This window comes from Sorghum bicolor, chromosome 1 (genome assembly GCF_000003195.3).
Source record: "Sorghum bicolor cultivar BTx623 chromosome 1, Sorghum_bicolor_NCBIv3, whole genome shotgun sequence".
NCBI classification, from domain to species: Eukaryota; Viridiplantae; Streptophyta; class Magnoliopsida; order Poales; family Poaceae; genus Sorghum; species Sorghum bicolor.
Genome location: NC_012870.2, coordinates 66,587,985 through 66,607,424, shown reverse-complemented (window position 1 = coordinate 66,607,424; position 19,440 = coordinate 66,587,985). Strand labels below are relative to the sequence as shown.

The 19,440-nt window shown below is 48.8% G+C and overlaps 1 protein-coding gene across 7 annotated transcripts; it reads left to right on the top strand.

The window, feature by feature from the left end:
- LOC8083655 lies at positions 2,453 to 19,134 on the top strand. Of its 7 annotated transcripts, XR_002454254.1 has the most exons (7): positions 2,453 to 4,007; positions 4,087 to 4,422; positions 5,434 to 5,949; positions 16,489 to 16,594; positions 16,751 to 17,562; positions 18,651 to 18,777; positions 18,865 to 19,134. XR_002454254.1 is itself a non-coding variant. In XM_021463278.1 (6 exons), the coding sequence occupies exons 1-6, from the start codon at positions 2,831 to 2,833 to the stop codon at positions 17,254 to 17,256; spliced, it is 2,283 nt and encodes a 760-aa protein (XP_021318953.1). In that variant the 5' UTR covers positions 2,454 to 2,830; the 3' UTR covers positions 17,257 to 17,800. The 7 variants fall into 7 exon arrangements, 3 of the variants coding, with proteins under 3 accessions (XP_021318939.1, XP_021318953.1, XP_021318948.1); XR_002454258.1 differs by lacking the exon at positions 18,651 to 18,777; XM_021463278.1 differs by lacking the exons at positions 18,651 to 18,777; positions 18,865 to 19,134 and having other exon boundaries at positions 2,454 to 4,007; positions 16,751 to 16,892; positions 17,251 to 17,800.

The following is a 19,440-nucleotide window of genomic DNA, read 5'->3' as shown; positions in this document are numbered from 1 at the left end:
TACCCGCCGCACCCTCTCCACAACCCCTTTGAAATGGCGATTGGATGCAGGGAGTAGCACAAGCTTTGCGTAATAAATAATACCAAAAAAAAAGGAAACGGAGAGCACAGGGTGGCCACCAGGATTCAGTGACTTTGCTTCATGAAGTCACGGTGTAACTTTCCATCCATCTCACACCTCCGTTCAAGATCCAACGACTCCAAAGCAATTTTTTAGGGAATGCTGGCGGCGGGAGCGCTCAGCTTGAGGCGGGAGTTTCCCTCGCGCGCTGGCCGTCCCACGCGCCGCTTCACTTTCCTGGCCGCGCGGTGCGCCGTCGGTCCTGCGGGGCGCGCGGTCCGCGCCCGCGCTGCCTCAGCTGCCTGGCCGCGCGACGCGGCGGCTGTCTCGCGCGCCGCCTCGTCTGCTGGCCGTGAACTGCAGTCTGCAGCATGTCCCGGGCGCGGCCTCTCCTAGTCTCCTGCTGGCCCAAGACCCGAGCCAGCATTCAACGAGTAGGCTTGGTCCACGTACGCTGCGGTCCGTTGCTTGTCGCCTGAGTGCCAGTGGCGCGAGCGCAGCCCGTTCCGCTGTTCGCTTGTCGCGGCGCCGGCCGCCCCACTCGCTGTGCAGACCTTCACAGCAGCCGCGCACGCTCGCCGCATCCCGTGTCCGCGACGGCCACCCGCTCGCCATGCCGTGTGCCCACGCCGGCCGGCCGCTCGCCACGGCGCCCTCCGTGCACGCACACAGCGCCGGCCGTGCAGGTTCACCACGCCGCCCTCCATCATGATGGCAGCGTGCACTCGCCGCATCCCATGTCCACGAGACCACGACGGCCTTGCACACTCGCCGCATGCCGTGCCCGCGATGGCCGCCAGCTCGCCGTGCCCAGTGCCCGACACAGAAACCGTTACTGATATGATATACCACACGAAAACTGAACTTTCAGGCATGTTCAGATTGCTCGGTTAGCTAAAATGGTACTACAAAACAGTTGGAGCAGGATTGAATTTTGTTCGTTAGATGGAGAGGGACTACACGTTCCGTGCTAAAAAATCGGACTTCTTGAATCTGAGAATCTAGCCGAATCAATGGGTATCTCCAATCTCCATAACGTGTTACATGTATTGGCTACCGAGGGGTCATGGGATTTTTTTTTTCTTTTTTTGAGAATTACGCACGCATACTAAAAGCTTAATGTCGAGCACATGCACTGATGCACATGTGTCGAGGACTTAAACCCGGCTAAATATGTCCTACAAGGAATCTAACCAATCAGTTCGCTTCAATCTCGTGCTTTCCCGGGCATTAAAGTCATACTTCATACATGTACTCCTCACTATATCGATGCTTTCCACCACCTTGTAATTTGTAACGAAGCACTATTCGTACGTGAATAGCGAGATTACCAAGTGGCCTTCAAGTTCAAGGAAGATGACACGAATGTTGCAAAAAATATTATTGTTCAAAGAAAGCACTACAAACAAGAGAAAATCAGAAGAAACATCAGCATCTCTATTCCTTTTATAAACCAGTTTAAAAAAAGAGCCTCCAGCTTCATAACAATGATTTCCTTTTTTATCGGGAATCTCTCCTAGCTTGTAGAAATATGAGGGTTAGAAACTAATTTGCCCACTGCTATAACTAGCTGCCGCAGGAAGCTTTTTACATTTACTAGATATCATCAACTATAAATAAATATAAGAAAAACCAATGCAGACACACTCAGGTTTGGCAGGAACGCGTGCTCTTTTCAAACCAATGCAGACTGCAGTTCACGGCCAGCAGACGAGGCGGCGCGCGAGACAGCCGCCGCGTCGCGCGGCCAGGCAGCTGAGGCAGCGCGGGCGCGGACCGCGCGCCCCGCAGGACCGACGGCGCACCGCGCGGCCAGGAAAGTGAAGCGGCGCGTGGGACGGCCAGCGCGCGAGGGAAACTCCCGCCTCAAGCTGAGCGCTCCCGCCGCCAGCATTCTCTAAAAAATTGCTTTGGAGTCGTTGGATCTTGAACGGAGGTGTGAGATGGATGGAAAGTTACACCATGACTTCATGAAGCAAAGTCACTGAATCCTGATCCACTCGCCACACCAGGAACCAGGGAGCCAGTACCAGCGCGCGGACGGGGACCTGGTGGACGGCTACGAGCAGCGCGGCTGCACGGGTGACAAGAAGCAGCCGCCTCAAGCTCAACACGGCCTACTACTGCCACACTAGGGTTTTGTTTAGTTCCGAAAAGTTTTGGTACCGTATCATTTTCGTTTGTTTGTGATAAATATTGTCCAATCATAAACTAACTAGGTTTAAAAGATTCGTCTAGTAAATTACAGACAAACTGTATAATTGGTTTTTGTTTTCTTCTATATTTAGTGTTTTATATATGTGCAACAAAATTTAATGTGACAGAAAATCGAATTTCGACAAGGTTTGGTATCGGCGGGCATTTGCCCGTTGCCATGTTTACACCACAACGGCCACAAGCGGCAGCCACCGCTCGCTGGCCTCGGGAGTCGGGAGCACGGCGGCTTTTCGCTCCGGGCCCCCTCGGGTAAAATGTCATTTCCGAAGCCTGCTGCTGCCCGGCTTTCACCTCCGTCCCTCCCCTTCTCCACAGTCCACACTTCACTCCGCCCGCTGCCCCTGCCCGGCTCATCTCCGTCCCTTCTCCACAATCCACGCCGCAGTTCACTCCACCCGCTGCCCCAGCTCATCCTCTTCCACGCCCGCCGCGCCATGCTACCTCCCGCCGCACGCCGCTGAGGGCCTGTCCGTGTTCTCGCATTGGGGAAAAGGCAGCAGGCCGGACACAGCGCGGTGGGATTCCGCGTCCCGCCGCGACCGCTCTCACCAGGATGGCGGCGGAGCTCACGAGCGCCACCACCATCGACTCCCTCCCTGTTGAGATGCTCACCGAGGTCCTGCTCCGCGTCTCGACGCCGGCCGACCTCGTCCACGCCGCGGCCGCCTCGAGGAGCTGGCGCGGCGCCATCGCCACCCCCTCGTTCCTCGCCCGCTACCGCAAGCGCCACAAGTCCTCGACCTTCCTGGGCCTCTACGTCCCGCGCCAGTTCGCCGGCCCCCCCTCGTTCCTCATGCCGGATTCGATCCGCTTGGGCGACGACGACGCCGGCAACATCAAGAGTGCCGCACTCAGGGCCTTCGACTTCGGAGAGATCCGCAGGTATCAGGATCATCGCCTCCACGACGCCGTAGACGATGCCGAATTCATCCTCGGCCGTCTTGGGGTGCATCCGGATTGCCGCCTCCTCGACTGCCACAACAGCCGCCTCCTGCTCACCAGAGGCGACGAGGCTCTGGAGGTGCGCAGCCCGTTGGCCCGCGAGAGCATCCTGCTACCCTTTCCGCCTGGTGTCGTCCACCATTGTTTGAAAGCGTGCTTGCTGCAAGGCCATGACAAAGCGGCGGCGTCGTTCCGAGTGGTCTGCTTGCAGCACCGTCGCGAGGGCCGCAACCGGCAGGCTCGCGCTGTCGAGTACGACTCCAGAAGGAAGAGCTGGCAGGATCACCCCTGGGAGACTCTCAAAAGCAACATTGAGGGGACGCCAAAAGAGGTGATGCAAGCCGGACACCGGATATTTTGCAAATACAGGGGTCTGGCGTTGGCAGCACTCTTGCTGGACACAAGCAACATGCAGTTTTCCGTTCTTCCCCTTCCAAATCACCAAAACTTCGTTATAGGGGAGATAGAGGACAATGTGTGTTGTTTTGTCGAAGCTGTTGGCTGCGTAAACCATAGACTTAGAGTGTGGCAGCTGGACGAGGAGAAGTTGCACTGGGATCTCAAGAAGGATATCAAAATGGATCAGGTGCTTGGTGAGCATGTTGGGTACTATAGCCCCCGCGCGATCAGTAATGGGATAGTTCTTGTGTGCTCGAGAACCACGCACCATCATTTTGTTGTCGACCTGAAGACCTGCAGCATGAAGGAGGAGTTCGAGTTCCATGGCCAGTCTGCTTATCCTATGCAAATGCCATGGCCACCTGTCTTTTCTGATCCTACACCTAATGGTGAGCAATCCATACCTACGATTGTGACGTGCTGTGAATGACAAAGTATGACTAACTTGTTCTGTTTTCTTTTGTGTAGCTGCAGGAGGATTTGCCCGGGATGGAGGGCCAATGTCTGTGGGTGACGCCAGGACAGGGGTTGGGTTGTCCGACGATGGTGGGCTTGCCAAGCTGTCTGTGGGCGACGCCGACGCTGGCGCCAAGACAGGGGGGGCTAGGGAGTCGGACGAGATCGATGATCCTAGCCCTGGTCTGTCTGTGGTCGGCTGCGTCGTCACCGACCCTTTGCCGGAGGTGAAGAAGGCGTGGCTCCTGCACTCGTCTTCCATTGCCTGCTTTGTGCTAGGCAGCTCCACTGCCCCTCCAGCACTAATGGCTTCGACGACGGCGAGCTCGCCAAACTGTCCACATCAAGGTATAAGCGTGATAATCTCCACTACTAGTTTAGTTTTCTTTTGTGTAGCTACTGCAGCTGGGGATTGCGAATTCTGTTTGGGTGGCCCAATCAGCGTCACCAATGCTTCTAACGTTTTCTTTATTCCACTAGCAGACGCCTGTGCGTTGCAATGGGAGCCAAAAAAAATTTGAAATCAATAAAAGGGTATAAAAAACTTATTGTTTTTTTTATCGCCAAACACTATAATCTACTGGATCTTAGCAACATATTGTTTTGAGCCATTCTCATCACGCTGTAGGCAACACGCTTCAGTGTCGTAAACAGGATGCAGCTTTCTAAATGTAAGAAATGCTGCAGTTTGCAGTTTGCACAGGCATTTTTGGAATATTAGTAGTGATCGATCTTTAGCAGCAGCTCCACAAATGTTTACTTGCAGGCCTTGCTTCTTGTGTGACAACTAACAATGAGTACAGCAGGTCATAGGTTCAGTCTTCAGAGCAATAGACTATAGAGCATTATGTTAGGTTTCGTAATGCACGGGATTCATAGATCGGGACCATATTCATTCATTGATCAAGAACAAATGTACATCGTGATTCCCTAAACAAGATCTACTACAAATATGAAAACAAAAACGGGAAATAGATTAGACCGTCGGTCGGAGCGGGAGTATATTTTTCTTGTTTCTAACCTATTCCATTATAAATCATTGCATAGAACTGTTTCATCGTCACAGCAATTAGTGCCGTTAGACTAGCAGCTACAATACACCTTTCTGTATGAAATGAAATTCTCTTTGGGCCCTTCGTATGTTTGGGACTCATAGGCTTTCCCTTAAACCCATGCCAGCTACGTGTTCAACTGAACACGTTGGGTGGTAAGTCTTTTGTGAGCGGATCCGCGAGCATTCTTTCTGTACTTATATGCTCAAGATTTATGATATGATCCCGAACTTTATCTTTCACAACATAGTACTTTATGTCAATGTGTTTGGTAGCATCACTTGACCTATTGATGTTTCTTGTACAGTGGAAGTTACTCTTGTGCAGTCTCAGTTAAAGAGTGCAGAGTGTCAGCCAGTTGGTAGAAAATATCATATCCTTGAAGAAGATACAAGGCATTCTAGATGGGAGGAATTCAGGAAGTTTGCTAGCGGAGATAATGCTACTGAGGAATGTTCAAATCTCTTGAAGAGAATGGAGTTGGAAGCATCTGACAATAAAGATGAAATAGATATGAAGGATGAAGCTGGTTTGATTCACAGTAGCGAGGCTGAAGAACTGGAAGAGAAGGAAGTTGTAGTGGCAAAGAATCAAAAAACGAAGACTAGTTGGGGCCCTATTCAGAGAATCCCAAGACCAAGGAGAGTGCTTGATGATGGGAAGACTGAGCTGCAGAGAGCTCAGGAACTGAAGAAAGTTATAAATTTGGAGAAAGGTAGGGGCCCTATTCAGAGAATCCCAAGACCAAGGAGAGTGCTTGATGATGGGAAGACTGTGCTGCAGAGAGCTCAGGAACTGAAGAAAGTTAGAAATTTGGAGAAAGGTAGTAAATACTCCTCATCTTTTGCTTTTGCAAGCAATACCTCTTTAAATGATAAAGCTTGCACTGTTGGCATTGAATTAGGAATGGATGATCCTTCAAAAAAATAATACCACTGATGGTTTGAAACAAAAGGAACTGGATAATCTAAATAATTTTGTGGAGGACAACCCTGAGGTTAATCTCCTGGGAATTTGAATATTGATATAGTGTCGGAGGACTTTCCTCCTTTGATAATTAATTCAACCTCTCCTGTTATAAAAGGTAGAGAAAGTAAGGATCAATCTTGGGTTCAAATTGTCTCTAAAGGCAATGATCTTAATCTTTTGAAGAGTGTTAAAAATGATAGGAGCATTTTGGAATGTGAGAGGCCTTAATAAAGAGGGTCGTTTACAGTGCATAACTGATTTTGTTTGTGATAATAAACTTGATTTTGTTGGCTTCCAAGAAACAAAAAAAGAAAGTTTCTCTGATTCTTTTCTTAATTATATACATAAAGATTTCACTTGGCAAAATCTGCCAGCTGTGGGCACTACTGGGGGTATTCTAGTTGGTGTTAGCACTAAGAAATTTGAAGTTTTATCTTGTCAAACAGGATCTTTTAGTGTGGCTGCTATGAAGAATGAGATTGACAATTTTGTTTGGAGGTTAGTGGTAGTTTATGGCTCACCTTATGAAGAAGGGAAATTAGATTTCATTAAGGAGTTGGAGGACCACCTAGATAACTGGGAGGGACCTACTGTTATTGGTGGTGATTTTAATATAGTCTCCAATACGAAAGAAAAAAGTAATGGTAATATTAATAAAAAATGGGCTGACCTGTTTAAGGAGTGGGTGAATAAATTTGGTTTGGTCGAACTTAAGAATTCTGCAAGAGTCTTCACTTGGACCAACAATCAGGAGTTGCCTATTATGGCTGCTCTGGATAAGATTCTGTGTACTACTTTTGAGCAAAAGTTTCCTTTATCTTTTGTATCCACTAGAGCTAGAGCAACTGATCATGTCCCACTTCTTTTGAATTTGGGGATTAAGGAGGTCAAGAAACCTGGGCTCTTTAGATTTGAGAAATGGTGGTTAGAACAACCTGATTTCAAAGAGTTGGTTGCTAAAACTTTGGCTATCCCTTGTGCTTTTACTGATGTGTTAGATGTATGGCAATTTAAGATTAGATTGCTAAGGAAAAAAATGAAAGGTTGGGCTATTAGTGTTAATGCTAGTTTAAAAAAGACTAAGAAAGAGCTCCTTGAGTTCCAAAAACTGGATTGCCAATCAGAAAAAATTGGTTGCTCATTTTTGTTTAGCAAATAAGAGACATGGAGTTACAAATGCAGCTTCTTCTGCTGTCATATGGTCTATTTGGAAATTTCGACACGAATTGTGTTTTTAGGGGTCGCAAATGGATGGGAGTCACGGATATAGTATTGTTCAAGATTGCCAAGATGTTAAGAAGGTGGGTGCCAATGATGAAACAAGAGATGGGGGAAGGTATAGTGGGGATGGTTGCCCAGCTGGAGCTAAAAGCATCATCACCGCCTCAGCTGATGTGGCACAGCCTAGGGAGTAGTTTGTCATCAAGGTTTGGGCCATTGGATGTTCAGCCTTTGGCTCCCAGCACTGCAATTTCAGATCTGCATGAAGGAGTTGATATCCCTAGACAGGAGCTACTAGCTGTTATAAACTATTTGGGTTATCTGAATGCTTGCCATTAGGCATGTTTATTTTGTAAGGCGGGTGCGCCTGTATGCAGGAACTAAAACGCTGTGTTTGCTTTTTGAAATACAAAAGCAGGGGAAACTCCTTTTCTAAAAAAAAAATTATTCACAAGTGGGTGCAGTCTATAAGATAACAGTGCATGCACAACTGTATGCAGAAAAACAAAATATGAAGAAACTTCAGGGCACAATAATGACAAAGAGCAGATTTGCATAGCACAACAGAAATGTAGAACAGGACCACTGGGAAAGCATCACATGTTATCAAACATCTCACATGCAAAAGGTTGGGAAAACATCAAATTTTGATGCATTCTAAAAGAACCGCTATTTTTAAATATTTTCCCTTGCTGAAAAGCACACAGTGGGGGGTTTTTTGGAGGACAAGTTACACAGGAAGTTACAATTAACAGCTAATATTCATAGCTATTAACATGTGGTTCAGTAGCAGTAGGTGGTGAGTTTTTGATGCAGCCTGCCACCCTTAGATCTTCAGCGGCTTGTAAAATCCTGCCAATTTACCACACTAAGTGCAGGGACTTGGTTTGCGACCTGAACTATGTAAAACTATCCTGTTTTGCAATGCAAATGCGTCTCAAATGGCGGATGAGTTATGTTTGTCTGTTAGGATAGACAAGCTGCCTTGCTATTTTGATTTTCATACAAAAATAGTAGGCCTCTGATGTTTCACTTGACCTGCAGTTGCTAAAACATTCATCAATGTCCTAACATTACCTGACGAAATAGATGGCCAATAGAACAGTATGCTCAAGTCGATCTCATATTTTAGCTTAACTGACACCTCTAATCTCATCTACTACCTTGCTATTTTGATTTTCATACAAAAATAGTAGGCCTCTGATGTTTCACTTGACCTGCAGTTGCTAAAACATTCATCAATGTCCTAACATTACCTGACGAAATAGACGGCCAATAGAACAGTATGCTCAAGTCATATTTTAGCTTAACTGACACCTCTAATCTCATCTACTAGAACAGAGACCTTGTACTAATAATTCATTTGCGTGGTTATTATCTCAGATTGTGTTAGCTATGCAGCAGTGCTGCTATTACAAGATGGTGAACAACAATGCACCAGATCCTATTCTCTTTTTTTTTCTTTGTTCCCATGTTATACCAAACCTCTCTTTTTTCCCAGCCATATTATGCACGTGCCTACATGTACAAGGGACCATACAAGGGACCAATTGTTATTAGTTTTTTGTTTATGTATTTTCATGTTCAGATACAGCATCTCATCATCTGGAAAGAAGTCATTGATTAGGCTGGGACAGGGTGCTAGATGTCACTCTAAAAGTAATGGTAATATTAATAAAAAATGGGCTGACCTGTTTAAGGAGTGGGTGAATAAATTTGGTTTGGTCGAACTTAAGAATTCTGCAAGAGTCTTCACTTGGACCAACAATCAGGAGTTGCCTATTATGGCTGCTCTGGACAAGATTCTGTGTACTACTTTTGAGCAAAAGTTTCCTTTATCTTTTGTATCCACTAGAGCTAGAGCAACTGATCATGTCCCACTTCTTTTGAATTTGGGGATTAAGGAGGTTAAGAAACCTGGGCTCTTTAGATTTGAGAAATGGTGGTTAGAACAACCGGATTTCAAAGAGTTGGTTGCTAAAACTTTGGCTACCCCTTGTGCTTTTACTGATGTGTTAGATGTATGGCAATTTAAGATTAGATTGCTAAGGAAAAAAATGAAAGGTTGGGCTATTAGTGTTAATGCTAGTTTAAAAAAGACTAAGAAAGAGCTCCTTGAGTTCCAAAAACTGGATTGCCAATCAGAAAAAATTGGTTGCTCGTTTTTGTTTAGCAAATAAGAGACATGGAGTTACAAATGCATCTTCTTCTGCTGTCATATGGTCTATTTGGAAATTTCGATACGAATTGTGTTTTTAGGGGTCGCAAATGGATGGGAGTCACGGATATAGTATTGTTCAAGATTGCCAAGATGTTAAGAAGGTGGGTGCCAATGATGAAACAAGAGATGGGGGAAGGTATAGTGGGGATGGTTGCCCAGCTGGAGCTAAAAGCATCATCACCGCCTCAGCTGATGTGGCACAGCCTAGGGAGTAGTTTGTCATCAAGGTTTGGGCCATTGGATGTTCAGCCTTTGGCTCCCAGCACTGCAATTTCAGATCTGCATGAAGGAGTTGATATCCCTGGACAGGAGCTACTAGCTGTTAGAAACTATTTGGGTTATCTGAATGCTTGCCATTAGGCATGTTTATTTTGTAAGGCGGGTGCGCCTGTATGCAGGAACTAAAACGCTGTGTTTGCTTTTTGAAATACAAAAGCAGGGGAAACTCCTTTTCTAAAAAAAAATTATTCACAAGTGGGTGCCGTGTGATGTGGGGCCGACAATACAGCCGCCGACCTCGAGCACGAGGTGCTGTGCATGGCCTGCAGCAGCTTAATGAGGACAGGGTGGCTGAAGCTTAAGGCCTCACGAGGACCAAGAAAGAAGAGGAAGAGCTTAGCAGCCAACTAATTACGGCTGGCATTAGTATCAAGGAGACAGACTCCTTTAGCATTAAGTAGCAGCCGGCTGTAATTGCCTGGCAGTAGAATCAAGGAGCCTGGCTCCTATTTATGTAATCGACAAACCATCGTATGAGGCAAGCAAGAACCAAGTTATCCCTAGTCTCATCTCTGCTGTCTTCAATCTCACCTTGTGCTGGGCGTCCAGGGGAGAACCCTGGCGCCACCATTACCCACCTGCAGCTACGAGTTGAGAAGTCAGGGACCTGCCACTCGGGGACCTGAGGTCCTTGACAACTTGGTATCAGACGGCCGTCGATCCTCCGGCTGCCAAACCACCTCTGCTGCATCCTCTGCCACACCAGCATCCTCACCCACCCACTCTGCCGCATCCTCCCCGCCCACCATGACAGAGCCCTCCATCACCGACCTCGCCAAGATGATTGGTGACCTCACCAAGAACATGGCGGCGATGCAGCAGCAGCTCGTGGCCATCCAGCAAGCCCAGCCGCCACCATCTTCTTCGTCAGGCTCGCGCGGGTCCGGCTTCGGCGAACACCACGGCGACCGGCCGCCGCGACTCCAGAAGATGGACTTCCCCAAGTTCGACGGGAAGTCCGATCCGCTGGCCTTCATCAATCGATGTGAAGCATTCTTCGTCCAGCAGCGCATCGCGCCGGAGGAGCAGGTATGGATGGCTTCGTATAATCTCGAAGACATCGCGCAGATGTGGTATATCCTCGTGCAGCAATCGGAGGGCACCCCCAACTGGCGGCGCTTCACCGAACTCCTCAATCTCCGCTTCGGGCCGCCTCTCCGGTCCAATCCCATGGGCGAGCTCATGGCTTGCCGCCGCACTGGGACTGTGGAGGAATACCAGGCCCGCTTTGAGGCTCTGCTTCCCCGGGCCGGTCCACTGGAGGAAGCCTAGCGGGTCCAAGCATTCACGGCGGGGCTTGGGCCGCCGCTCAGCCATGACGTGGAGATGCATAATCCCCAGCACCTCGTCGTGGCCATGAGCCTGGCCCGGAAACTGGAGCTACGCGAGCAGAGCGCCGCGGCCGCCGCGACCGCCGCGGCCATCGCCCCCATCGCGGCCTCGGCACCGCGCCTGGCCGGCCGCGGTCTGCTGACGGGGCCTTCCCCCACGTTGACCCTTCCGGCTCCACCGACGCAGCAGCAGCAACGCCCCCCCAACATCACCCCGTCCTTCGACGGTCGACAGGTCCGCCGGCTGTCCAACGCCGAGATGGACGATCGCCGCCGACAAGGACTCTGTTTCAATTGCAACGAGAAATACTCTCGCGGCCATAACCGTGTCTGTCAACGCCTGTTTTTTCTGGACATTGCAGAGGAGGACGACTCAGATGAAATCGCCCCTGTACAGGCCTCGGACGCCCCACTCATCTCGCTCCACGCAATAGCAGGTGTCCGCCTGGGGGACACGATGCAGGTGCGCATCAACCTTGGTGGCGCGTCCCTGCTGGCCCTGCTCGATTCAGGGTCAACGCACAACTTCGTGGCAGATGAAGCAGCCGCCCGCACAACCCTCCGCCTCTAGCTCCGCGGTGGCATGAAGGTCACCGTCGCCAATGGCGAACGGGTGCCGTGTCCAGGCGTGTACCGCGCAGCCCCCTTCTCCATCGAGGGCACCCACTTCTCCACCGACTTCTTCGCCCTTCCGCTGGCCGGCTATGACGTTGTGCTGGGAACGCAGTGGCTGGCCACGTTGGGGCCCATCCTTTGGGACTTCAGCGCCCTGACCATGTCCTTCTAGCACTAGGACCACCATGTGTGCTGGAAGGGCGTGGCCGGACCGACGAGCCCACGCCTCAACGCGTGCCACTCCAACGACCTCATGCCGACCCTCCTGGACGAGTTCGCCTCCGTCTTCGCCGAACCAGAAGGCATGCCACCACCGCGTTCCCGAGACCATCACATCAACCTGGTGCCAGGAGCGGCGCCTGTTGCGGTCTGCCCCTACCGCTACCCGGCATCGCACAAGGACGAGCTGGAACGCCAGTGCTCCGCTATGCTGCGCCAAGGTCTCATCCGGCGCAGCAACTCGGTGTTCTCTTCGCCGGTCCTGCTCGTCAAGAAGGCGGACGGGTCTTGGAGGTTCTGCGTCGACTACCGTGCACTCAACTCCATCACCATCAAGGACGCCCATCCCATCCCTGTCGTCGACGAGCTCCTGGATGAGCTGCACAGCGCCCGGTTCTTCTCCAAGCTGGACCTACGTTCCGGGTACCATCAGGTCCGGATGCATCCGGAGGACATCGAGAAGACCGCGTTCCGGATGCACGAAGGGCTGTACGAGTTTCTGGTCATGCCTTTTGGCCTCTGCAATGCACCAGCGACGTTCCAGGCCCTCATGAACGACGTGCTCCGACCATTCCTCCGCCGCTTCGTCCTCGTCTTCTTCGATGACATCCTCATCTACAGCCACTCCCTCGCCGAGCACCTCCAGCACGTGCGCGCTGTCCTCAACACTCTCCACCAACATCGGCTCTTCGTCAAGCGTACCAAGTGCGAGTTCGGTGCTGCATCCATTGGCTACCTGGGCCACATCATCTCAGCCCAGGGAGTGGCCATGGACCCAGAGAAGGTGCATGCAGTGGCAGACTGGCCACAGCCACGCTCAGCTCGGGCGATTCGCGGATTCCTCGGCTTGGCGGGATACTACCGCAAGTTTGTAAAGGACTTCGGGGCGATCGCTGCTCCACTCACCGCCCTCCTCAAGAAAGAAGGCTTCTCGTGGTCAGCAGAAGCTGAGACAGCCTTCTCCACCCTCAAGGCTGCAGTCACCACGGCACCGGTTCTGACCCTCCCTGACTTCAACCAAAAATTTGTCGTGGAATGCGACGCGTCAACTCATGGCTTCGGTGCAGTACTGCTCCAAGGGCCGCACCCGGTGGCCTTCTTCAGCCGGCCGGCAGCACCACGACACCGCTCCCTAGCAGCCTATGAACGCGAGCTGATCGGCCTTGTGCTGGCCATCAGGCACTGGCGGCCATACCTATGGGGCAGACCCTTCCTGGTGCGAACTGACCACTTCAGTTTGAAGTTTCTGCTGGATCAAAGGCTGTCCACCATCCCCCAACATCACTGGGTGGGTAAGCTATTGGGTTTTGACTTCACAGTGGAATACAAAGCGGGCAACACCAACACAGTGGCGGACGCGCTCTCGCGCCGGGACACTGAGGAGGCAGCAGTGTTGGCCATTTCAGGGCCCAGGTTCGACCTCATCACACGCCTACGCCAAGCCAATCAGCAGGACCCAGCCTTGGTTGCCCTACAGGAAGACATCACCTCAGGCAGTCGTGGGCCACCGTGGGCCATCACAGACAACCTGGTGGCATTTAACGGCCGCCTCTACCTACCTCCGAGCGCGCCGCTCCTCCACGAGGTTCTCACCGCTGTCCATGAGGATGGCCATGAGGGCGTCCAGCGCACACTCCATCGGCTGCAGCGAGATTTCCACTCACCCAACCTACGAGTGGCCGTCCAGGACTTCGTACGTGTCTGCGTCACGTGCCAAAGGTATAAGACAGAGCATCTGCATCCAGCAGGCCTCCTCCTGCCCCTCCCTGTGCCATCATCCATCTGGACAGACATAGGCATTGACTTCATCGAGGCACTGCCAAAAGTGGGTGGCAAGTCCGTGATCCTCACCGTCGTTGACAGGTTCAGCAAATATTGCCATTTCATTCCGCTGTCCCATCCTTACTCAGCAGAATCAGTAGCCCAAGCGTTCTTCTCCGGCATTGTCAGGCTGCACGGACTACCCCAGTCCATCGTCTCAGATCGGGACGCCGTCTTCACTTCCATATTTTGGAAGGAACTGATGCGGCTCTCAGGGATTAAGCTCCATATGACGACTGCATTTCACCCCCAATCAGATGGTCAGACAGAGGCAGCCAACAAGGTGATCATCATGTACCTACGCTGCATGACAGGGGACAGGCCTCGAAAATGGCTGCAGTGCTTGCCGTGGGCTGAGTTCATCTTCAACACAGCTTACCAGACCGCCCTGAAAATAACACCATTCCAGGTCGTTTACGGCAGGGAGCCTCCCTCCATTCGCTCCTACGAACCGGGCGAGTCGCGCGTTGCAGCTGTGGCTAAATCCATGGCTGAACGCGACGAACTGATAGCTGATGCACGCGCAAGGCTGGAGCAGGCGCAGCAGGTGTACAAGCGCTGCTATGATCAGCACCATCGGGAGGTCCACTTCAGCACTGGTGATTGGGTATGGCTCCGCCTTCGACATCGTGCCCCTGCCTCGCTGAACGAAGTCACCAAAGGCAAACTGCGCCCGCGCTTCTACGGGCCATATCAGGTGGCGGAGGTCATCAACGAGGTCGCATACCACGCGCCCGCCTTCACAATGTCTTCCATGTCGGTCTGCTCAAGAAGTTCGTGGGCGTCCCACCAGCAGCACCACCGCCTCTGCCTCTGGTTCACTATGGCGCCACCCAGCCGGTGCCCGAACGCGCCTCCCGCACCAGACTTGCACGTGGAGTCCGTCAGGTGCTCATCCACTGGCAGGGTGAACCGGTGTCCTCTGCAACATGGGAAGACATCGACTCCTTCCAAGATCGCTACCCCAGCTTTCAGCTCGAGGACGAGCTGCTCGTCGAGGGAGGGAGAGATGTGATGTGGGGCCGACAATACAGCCGCCGACCTCGAGCACGAGGTGCTGCGCATGGCCAGCAGCAGCTTAATGAGGACAGGGCGGCTGAAGCTTAAGGCCTCACGAGGACCAAGAAAGAAGAGGAAGAGCTTAGCAGCCAACTAATTACGGCTGGCATTAGTATCAAGGAGACAGACTCCTTTAGCATTAAGTAGCAGCCGGCTGTAATTGCCTGGCAGTAGAATCAAGGAGCCTGGCTCCTATTTATGTAATCGACAAACCATCGTATGAGGCAAGCAAGAAGAACCAAGTTATCCCTAGTCTCATCTCTGTTGTCTTCAATCTCACCTTGTGCTGGGCGTCCAGGGGAGAACCCTGGCGCCACCATTACCCACCTGCAGCTACGAGTTGAGAAGTCAGGGACCTGCCACTCGGGGACCTGAGGTCCTTGACATGCAGTCTATAAGATAACAGTGCATGCACAACTGTATGCAGAAAAACAAAATATGAAGAAACTTCAGGGCACAATAATGACAAAGAGCAGATTTGCATAGCACAACAGAAATGTAGAACAGGACCACTGGGAAAGCATCACATGTTATCAAACATCTCACATGCAAAAGGTTGGGAAAACATCAAATTTTGATGCATTCTAAAAGAACCGCTATTCTTAAATATTTTCCCTTGCTGAAAAGCACACAGTGGGGGGTTTTTTGGAGGACAAGTTACACAGGAAGTTACAATTAACAGCTAATATTCATAGCTATTAACATGTGGTTCAGTAGCAGTAGGTGGTGAGTTTTTGGTGCAGCCTGCCACCCTTAGATCTTCAGCGGCTTGTAAAATCCTGCCAATTTACCACACTAAGTGCAGGGACTTGGTTTGCGACCTGAACTATGTAAAACTATCCTGTTTTGCAATGCAAATGCGTCTCAAATGGCGGATGAGTTATGTTTGTCTGTTAGGATAGACAAGCTGCCTTGCTATTTTGATTTTCATACAAAAATAGTAGGCCTCTGATGTTTCACTTGACCTGCAGTTGCTAAAACATTCATCAATGTCCTAACATTACCTGACGAAATAGATGGCCAATAGAACAGTATGCTCAAGTCGATCTCATATTTTAGCTTAACTGACACCTCTAATCTCATCTACTACCTTGCTATTTTGATTTTCATACAAAAATAGTAGGCCTCTGATGTTTCACTTGACCTGCAGTTGCTAAAACATTCATCAATGTCCTAACATTACCTGACGAAATAGACGGCCAATAGAACAGTATGCTCAAGTCATATTTTAGCTTAACTGACACCTCTAATCTCATCTACTAGAACAGAGACCTTGTACTAATAATTCATTTGCGTGGTTATTATCTCAGATTGTGTTAGCTATGCAGCAGTGCTGCTATTACAAGATGGTGAACAACAATGCACCAGATCCTATTCTCTTTTTTTTTCTTTGTTCCCATGTTATACCAAACCTCTCTTTTTTCCCAGCCATATTATGCACGTGCCTACATGTACAAGGGACCATACAAGGGACCAATTGTTAGTTTTTTGTTTATGTATTTTCATGTTCAGATACAGCATCTCATCATCTGGAAAGAAGTCATTGATTAGGCTGGGACAGGGTGCTAGATGTCACTCTAAATACTGCGTAAAACATCCTGAGGTAAACTCGAGCAATGTTTTTTAGCTGCAGGAGGGTTTGACCGGGATGGAGGGCCAGCGTCTATGGCTATGGCTCCACCAGCAGCTCCTACTGCTCCAACCTCCGGCTTTGGCAAGCTGTCCACAACATGGTATACAGCATGACAATCTCTACTAATTAAGTTTTCTTTTGTGTAGCTGCAGTATCAGCTAGGGACTGCGAATTCTTCTTGGGTGGTTTAATCTTTTAACTCATGAATTGATGTCAGCATCCCCAATGCTCCTAACATTTTTTTCCCAATTCACAGGCCGGAAGCGGGCCGGTTCAAGAGAAAGCAAAGGAAGCCCCGAGGCTATGGGCCCAGAAGGCGCAACTGGAAGCCGGAACCAATGTACTTGGAAGCTATTTTTGCCTTAAGGAGGCGTCACTTGTTCTCCATCGCCTCAAAGGTATTGACGTTGCTGCTTTGTGTTATAATCATGAGTCTTTCTGGCCTTGGACTTGGGCCAACGGACTTGACAACCCATGTATGCATTGATATGGTCCATGGCACTACTGGCATGACAGAGGGGGACAGGTAAGTTTTTTGTGTGACAGAGGAGCTGATCGGGAACATAAGTTCATAGACTCAGCCTACTGAATCTTTTCACCCATTCAAGTTTTATGCCTATCTCAATATTTTGTGCACGGCTGCTGCAGTCACTCAAACATAAATGAAGTTTTCATCGATATAATTTGTGATGCTTGATAGGCTCTTGCTATGATACACCTGAATAACTGTAGGATCTGACAATAAAGATGAAATAGATATGAAGGATGAAGCTGGTTTGATTCACAGTAGTGAGGCTGAAGAACTGGAAGAAAAGGAAGTTGTAGTGGCAAAGAATCAAAAAACGAAGACTGGTTGGGGCCCTATTCAGAGAATCCCAAGACCAAGGAGAGTGCTTGATGATGGGAAGACTGAGCTGCAGAGAGCTCAGGAACTGAAGAAAGTTATAAATTTGGAGAAAGGTAGGGGCCCTATTCAGAGAATCCCAAGACCAAGGAGAGTGCTTGATGATGGGAAGACTGTGCTGCAGAGAGCTCAGGAACTGAAGAAAGTTAGAAATTTGGAGAAAGGTAGTAAATACTCCTCATCTTTTGCTTTTGCAAGCAATACCTCTTTAAATGATAAAGCTTGCACTGTTGGCATTGAATTAGGAATGGATGATCCTTCAAAAAAATAATACCACTGATGGTTTGAAACAAAAGGAACTGGATAATCTAAATAATTTTGTGGAGGACAACCCTGAGGTTAATCTCCTGGGAATTTGAATATTGATATAGTGTCGGAGGACTTTCCTCCTTTGATAATTAATTCAACCTCTCCTGTTATAGAAGGTAGAGAAAGGAAGGATCAATCTTGGGTTCAAATTGTCTCTAAAGGCAATGATCTTAATCTTTTGAAGAGTGTTAAAAATGATAGGAGCATTTTGGAATGTGAGAGGCCTTAATAAAGAGGGTCGTTTACAGTGCATAACTGATTTTGTTTGTGATAATAAACTTGATTTTGTTGGCTTCCAAGAAACAAAAAAAGAAAGTTTCTCTGATTCTTTTCTTAATTATATACATAAAGATTTCACTTGGCAAAATCTGCCAGCTGTGGGCACTACTGGGGGTATTCTAGTTGGTGTTAGCACTAAGAAATTTGAAGTTTTATCTTGTCAAATAGGATCTTTTAGTGTGGCTGCTATGAAGAATGAGATTGACAATTTTGTTTGGAGGTTAGTGGTAGTTTATGGGTCACCTTATGAAGAAGGGAAATTAGATTTCATTAAGGAGTTGGAGGACCTCCTAGATAACTGGGAGGGACCTACTGTTATTGGTGGTGATTTTAATATAGTCTCCAATACGAAAGAAAAAAGTAATGGTAATATTAATAAAAAATGGGCTGACCTGTTTAAGGAGTGGGTGAATAAATTTGGTTTGGTCGAACTTAAGAATTCTGCAAGAGTACCAACAATCAGGAGTTGCCTATTATGGCTGCTCTGGACAAGATTCTGTGTACTACTTTTGAGCAAAAGTTTCCTTTATCTTTTGTATAAAGTTGGTACATATTTTTTTGCTTGATGAGTGTCGTTTTATTTCAACATTTATAGAAACTTTAAACGACTATGGATGCATGCATGCATGCATGCAATATACTCTTTGAAACTCCATGATTTTAGGAATCCTACCTGTGGTATGACCGGTAGAAGCTGGTTGAAAGGGGTCCGGCAGCAAACAAGGAAAGGATGTTCTTTTTTTGAACTGGAAAGGGATGTTCTGAACAGTTGTGACCAGTAGAATCTTTTGGTATAATAAACATTTAAATCTCAGGTACAAGAGAACCTCTTCACCATGGCACTTGACTAGGCCCTCTGTTTTATTTATTTACTGCAGATTTCTGATGAAGTACAGATTGCAACATAAAGTTGTAGAGAAGCATCAGCAGCAAGCACAGCTTAGTAGCCCACGGCGTCATGTGTATGACAAGTATGACTGACTAATTTGATTTTCTTTTGGTGTAGCCGCGGTATCAGCTGCGGAGTGCAAACTCGTATTCGGTGGTTATGGTCCGACGTGGATATGTAATCGTATTCTATCGGACAAAGCTGACACTATTTATATTTGAATACGAATACTAATATTTATCCGATGTAGACCGATGTAGACGGATTTTGGGTGCCACCCAAGAGGACCTGCTGCATGTCATCTATACAAGGTTGATTCTTTTTCAAGTGAAAAAGATGAAATCCAAGAATTGTCTTAACCATTTATTACATCATGGTGCGATGCTATAGACAACAAACCTAGATAGGACCCTGTTATGCAATTGCCGTTGGTTTCCAGAGCTCGGTGAAAACTGTGAACATAACGCAAGGCGTTCTTTCCCTACAGAACTTTTTTCAACGGGGGCAACACACACACACACACACACACACAGCTTTAATCGAGACGTGTTAGCGTTGAGATGAG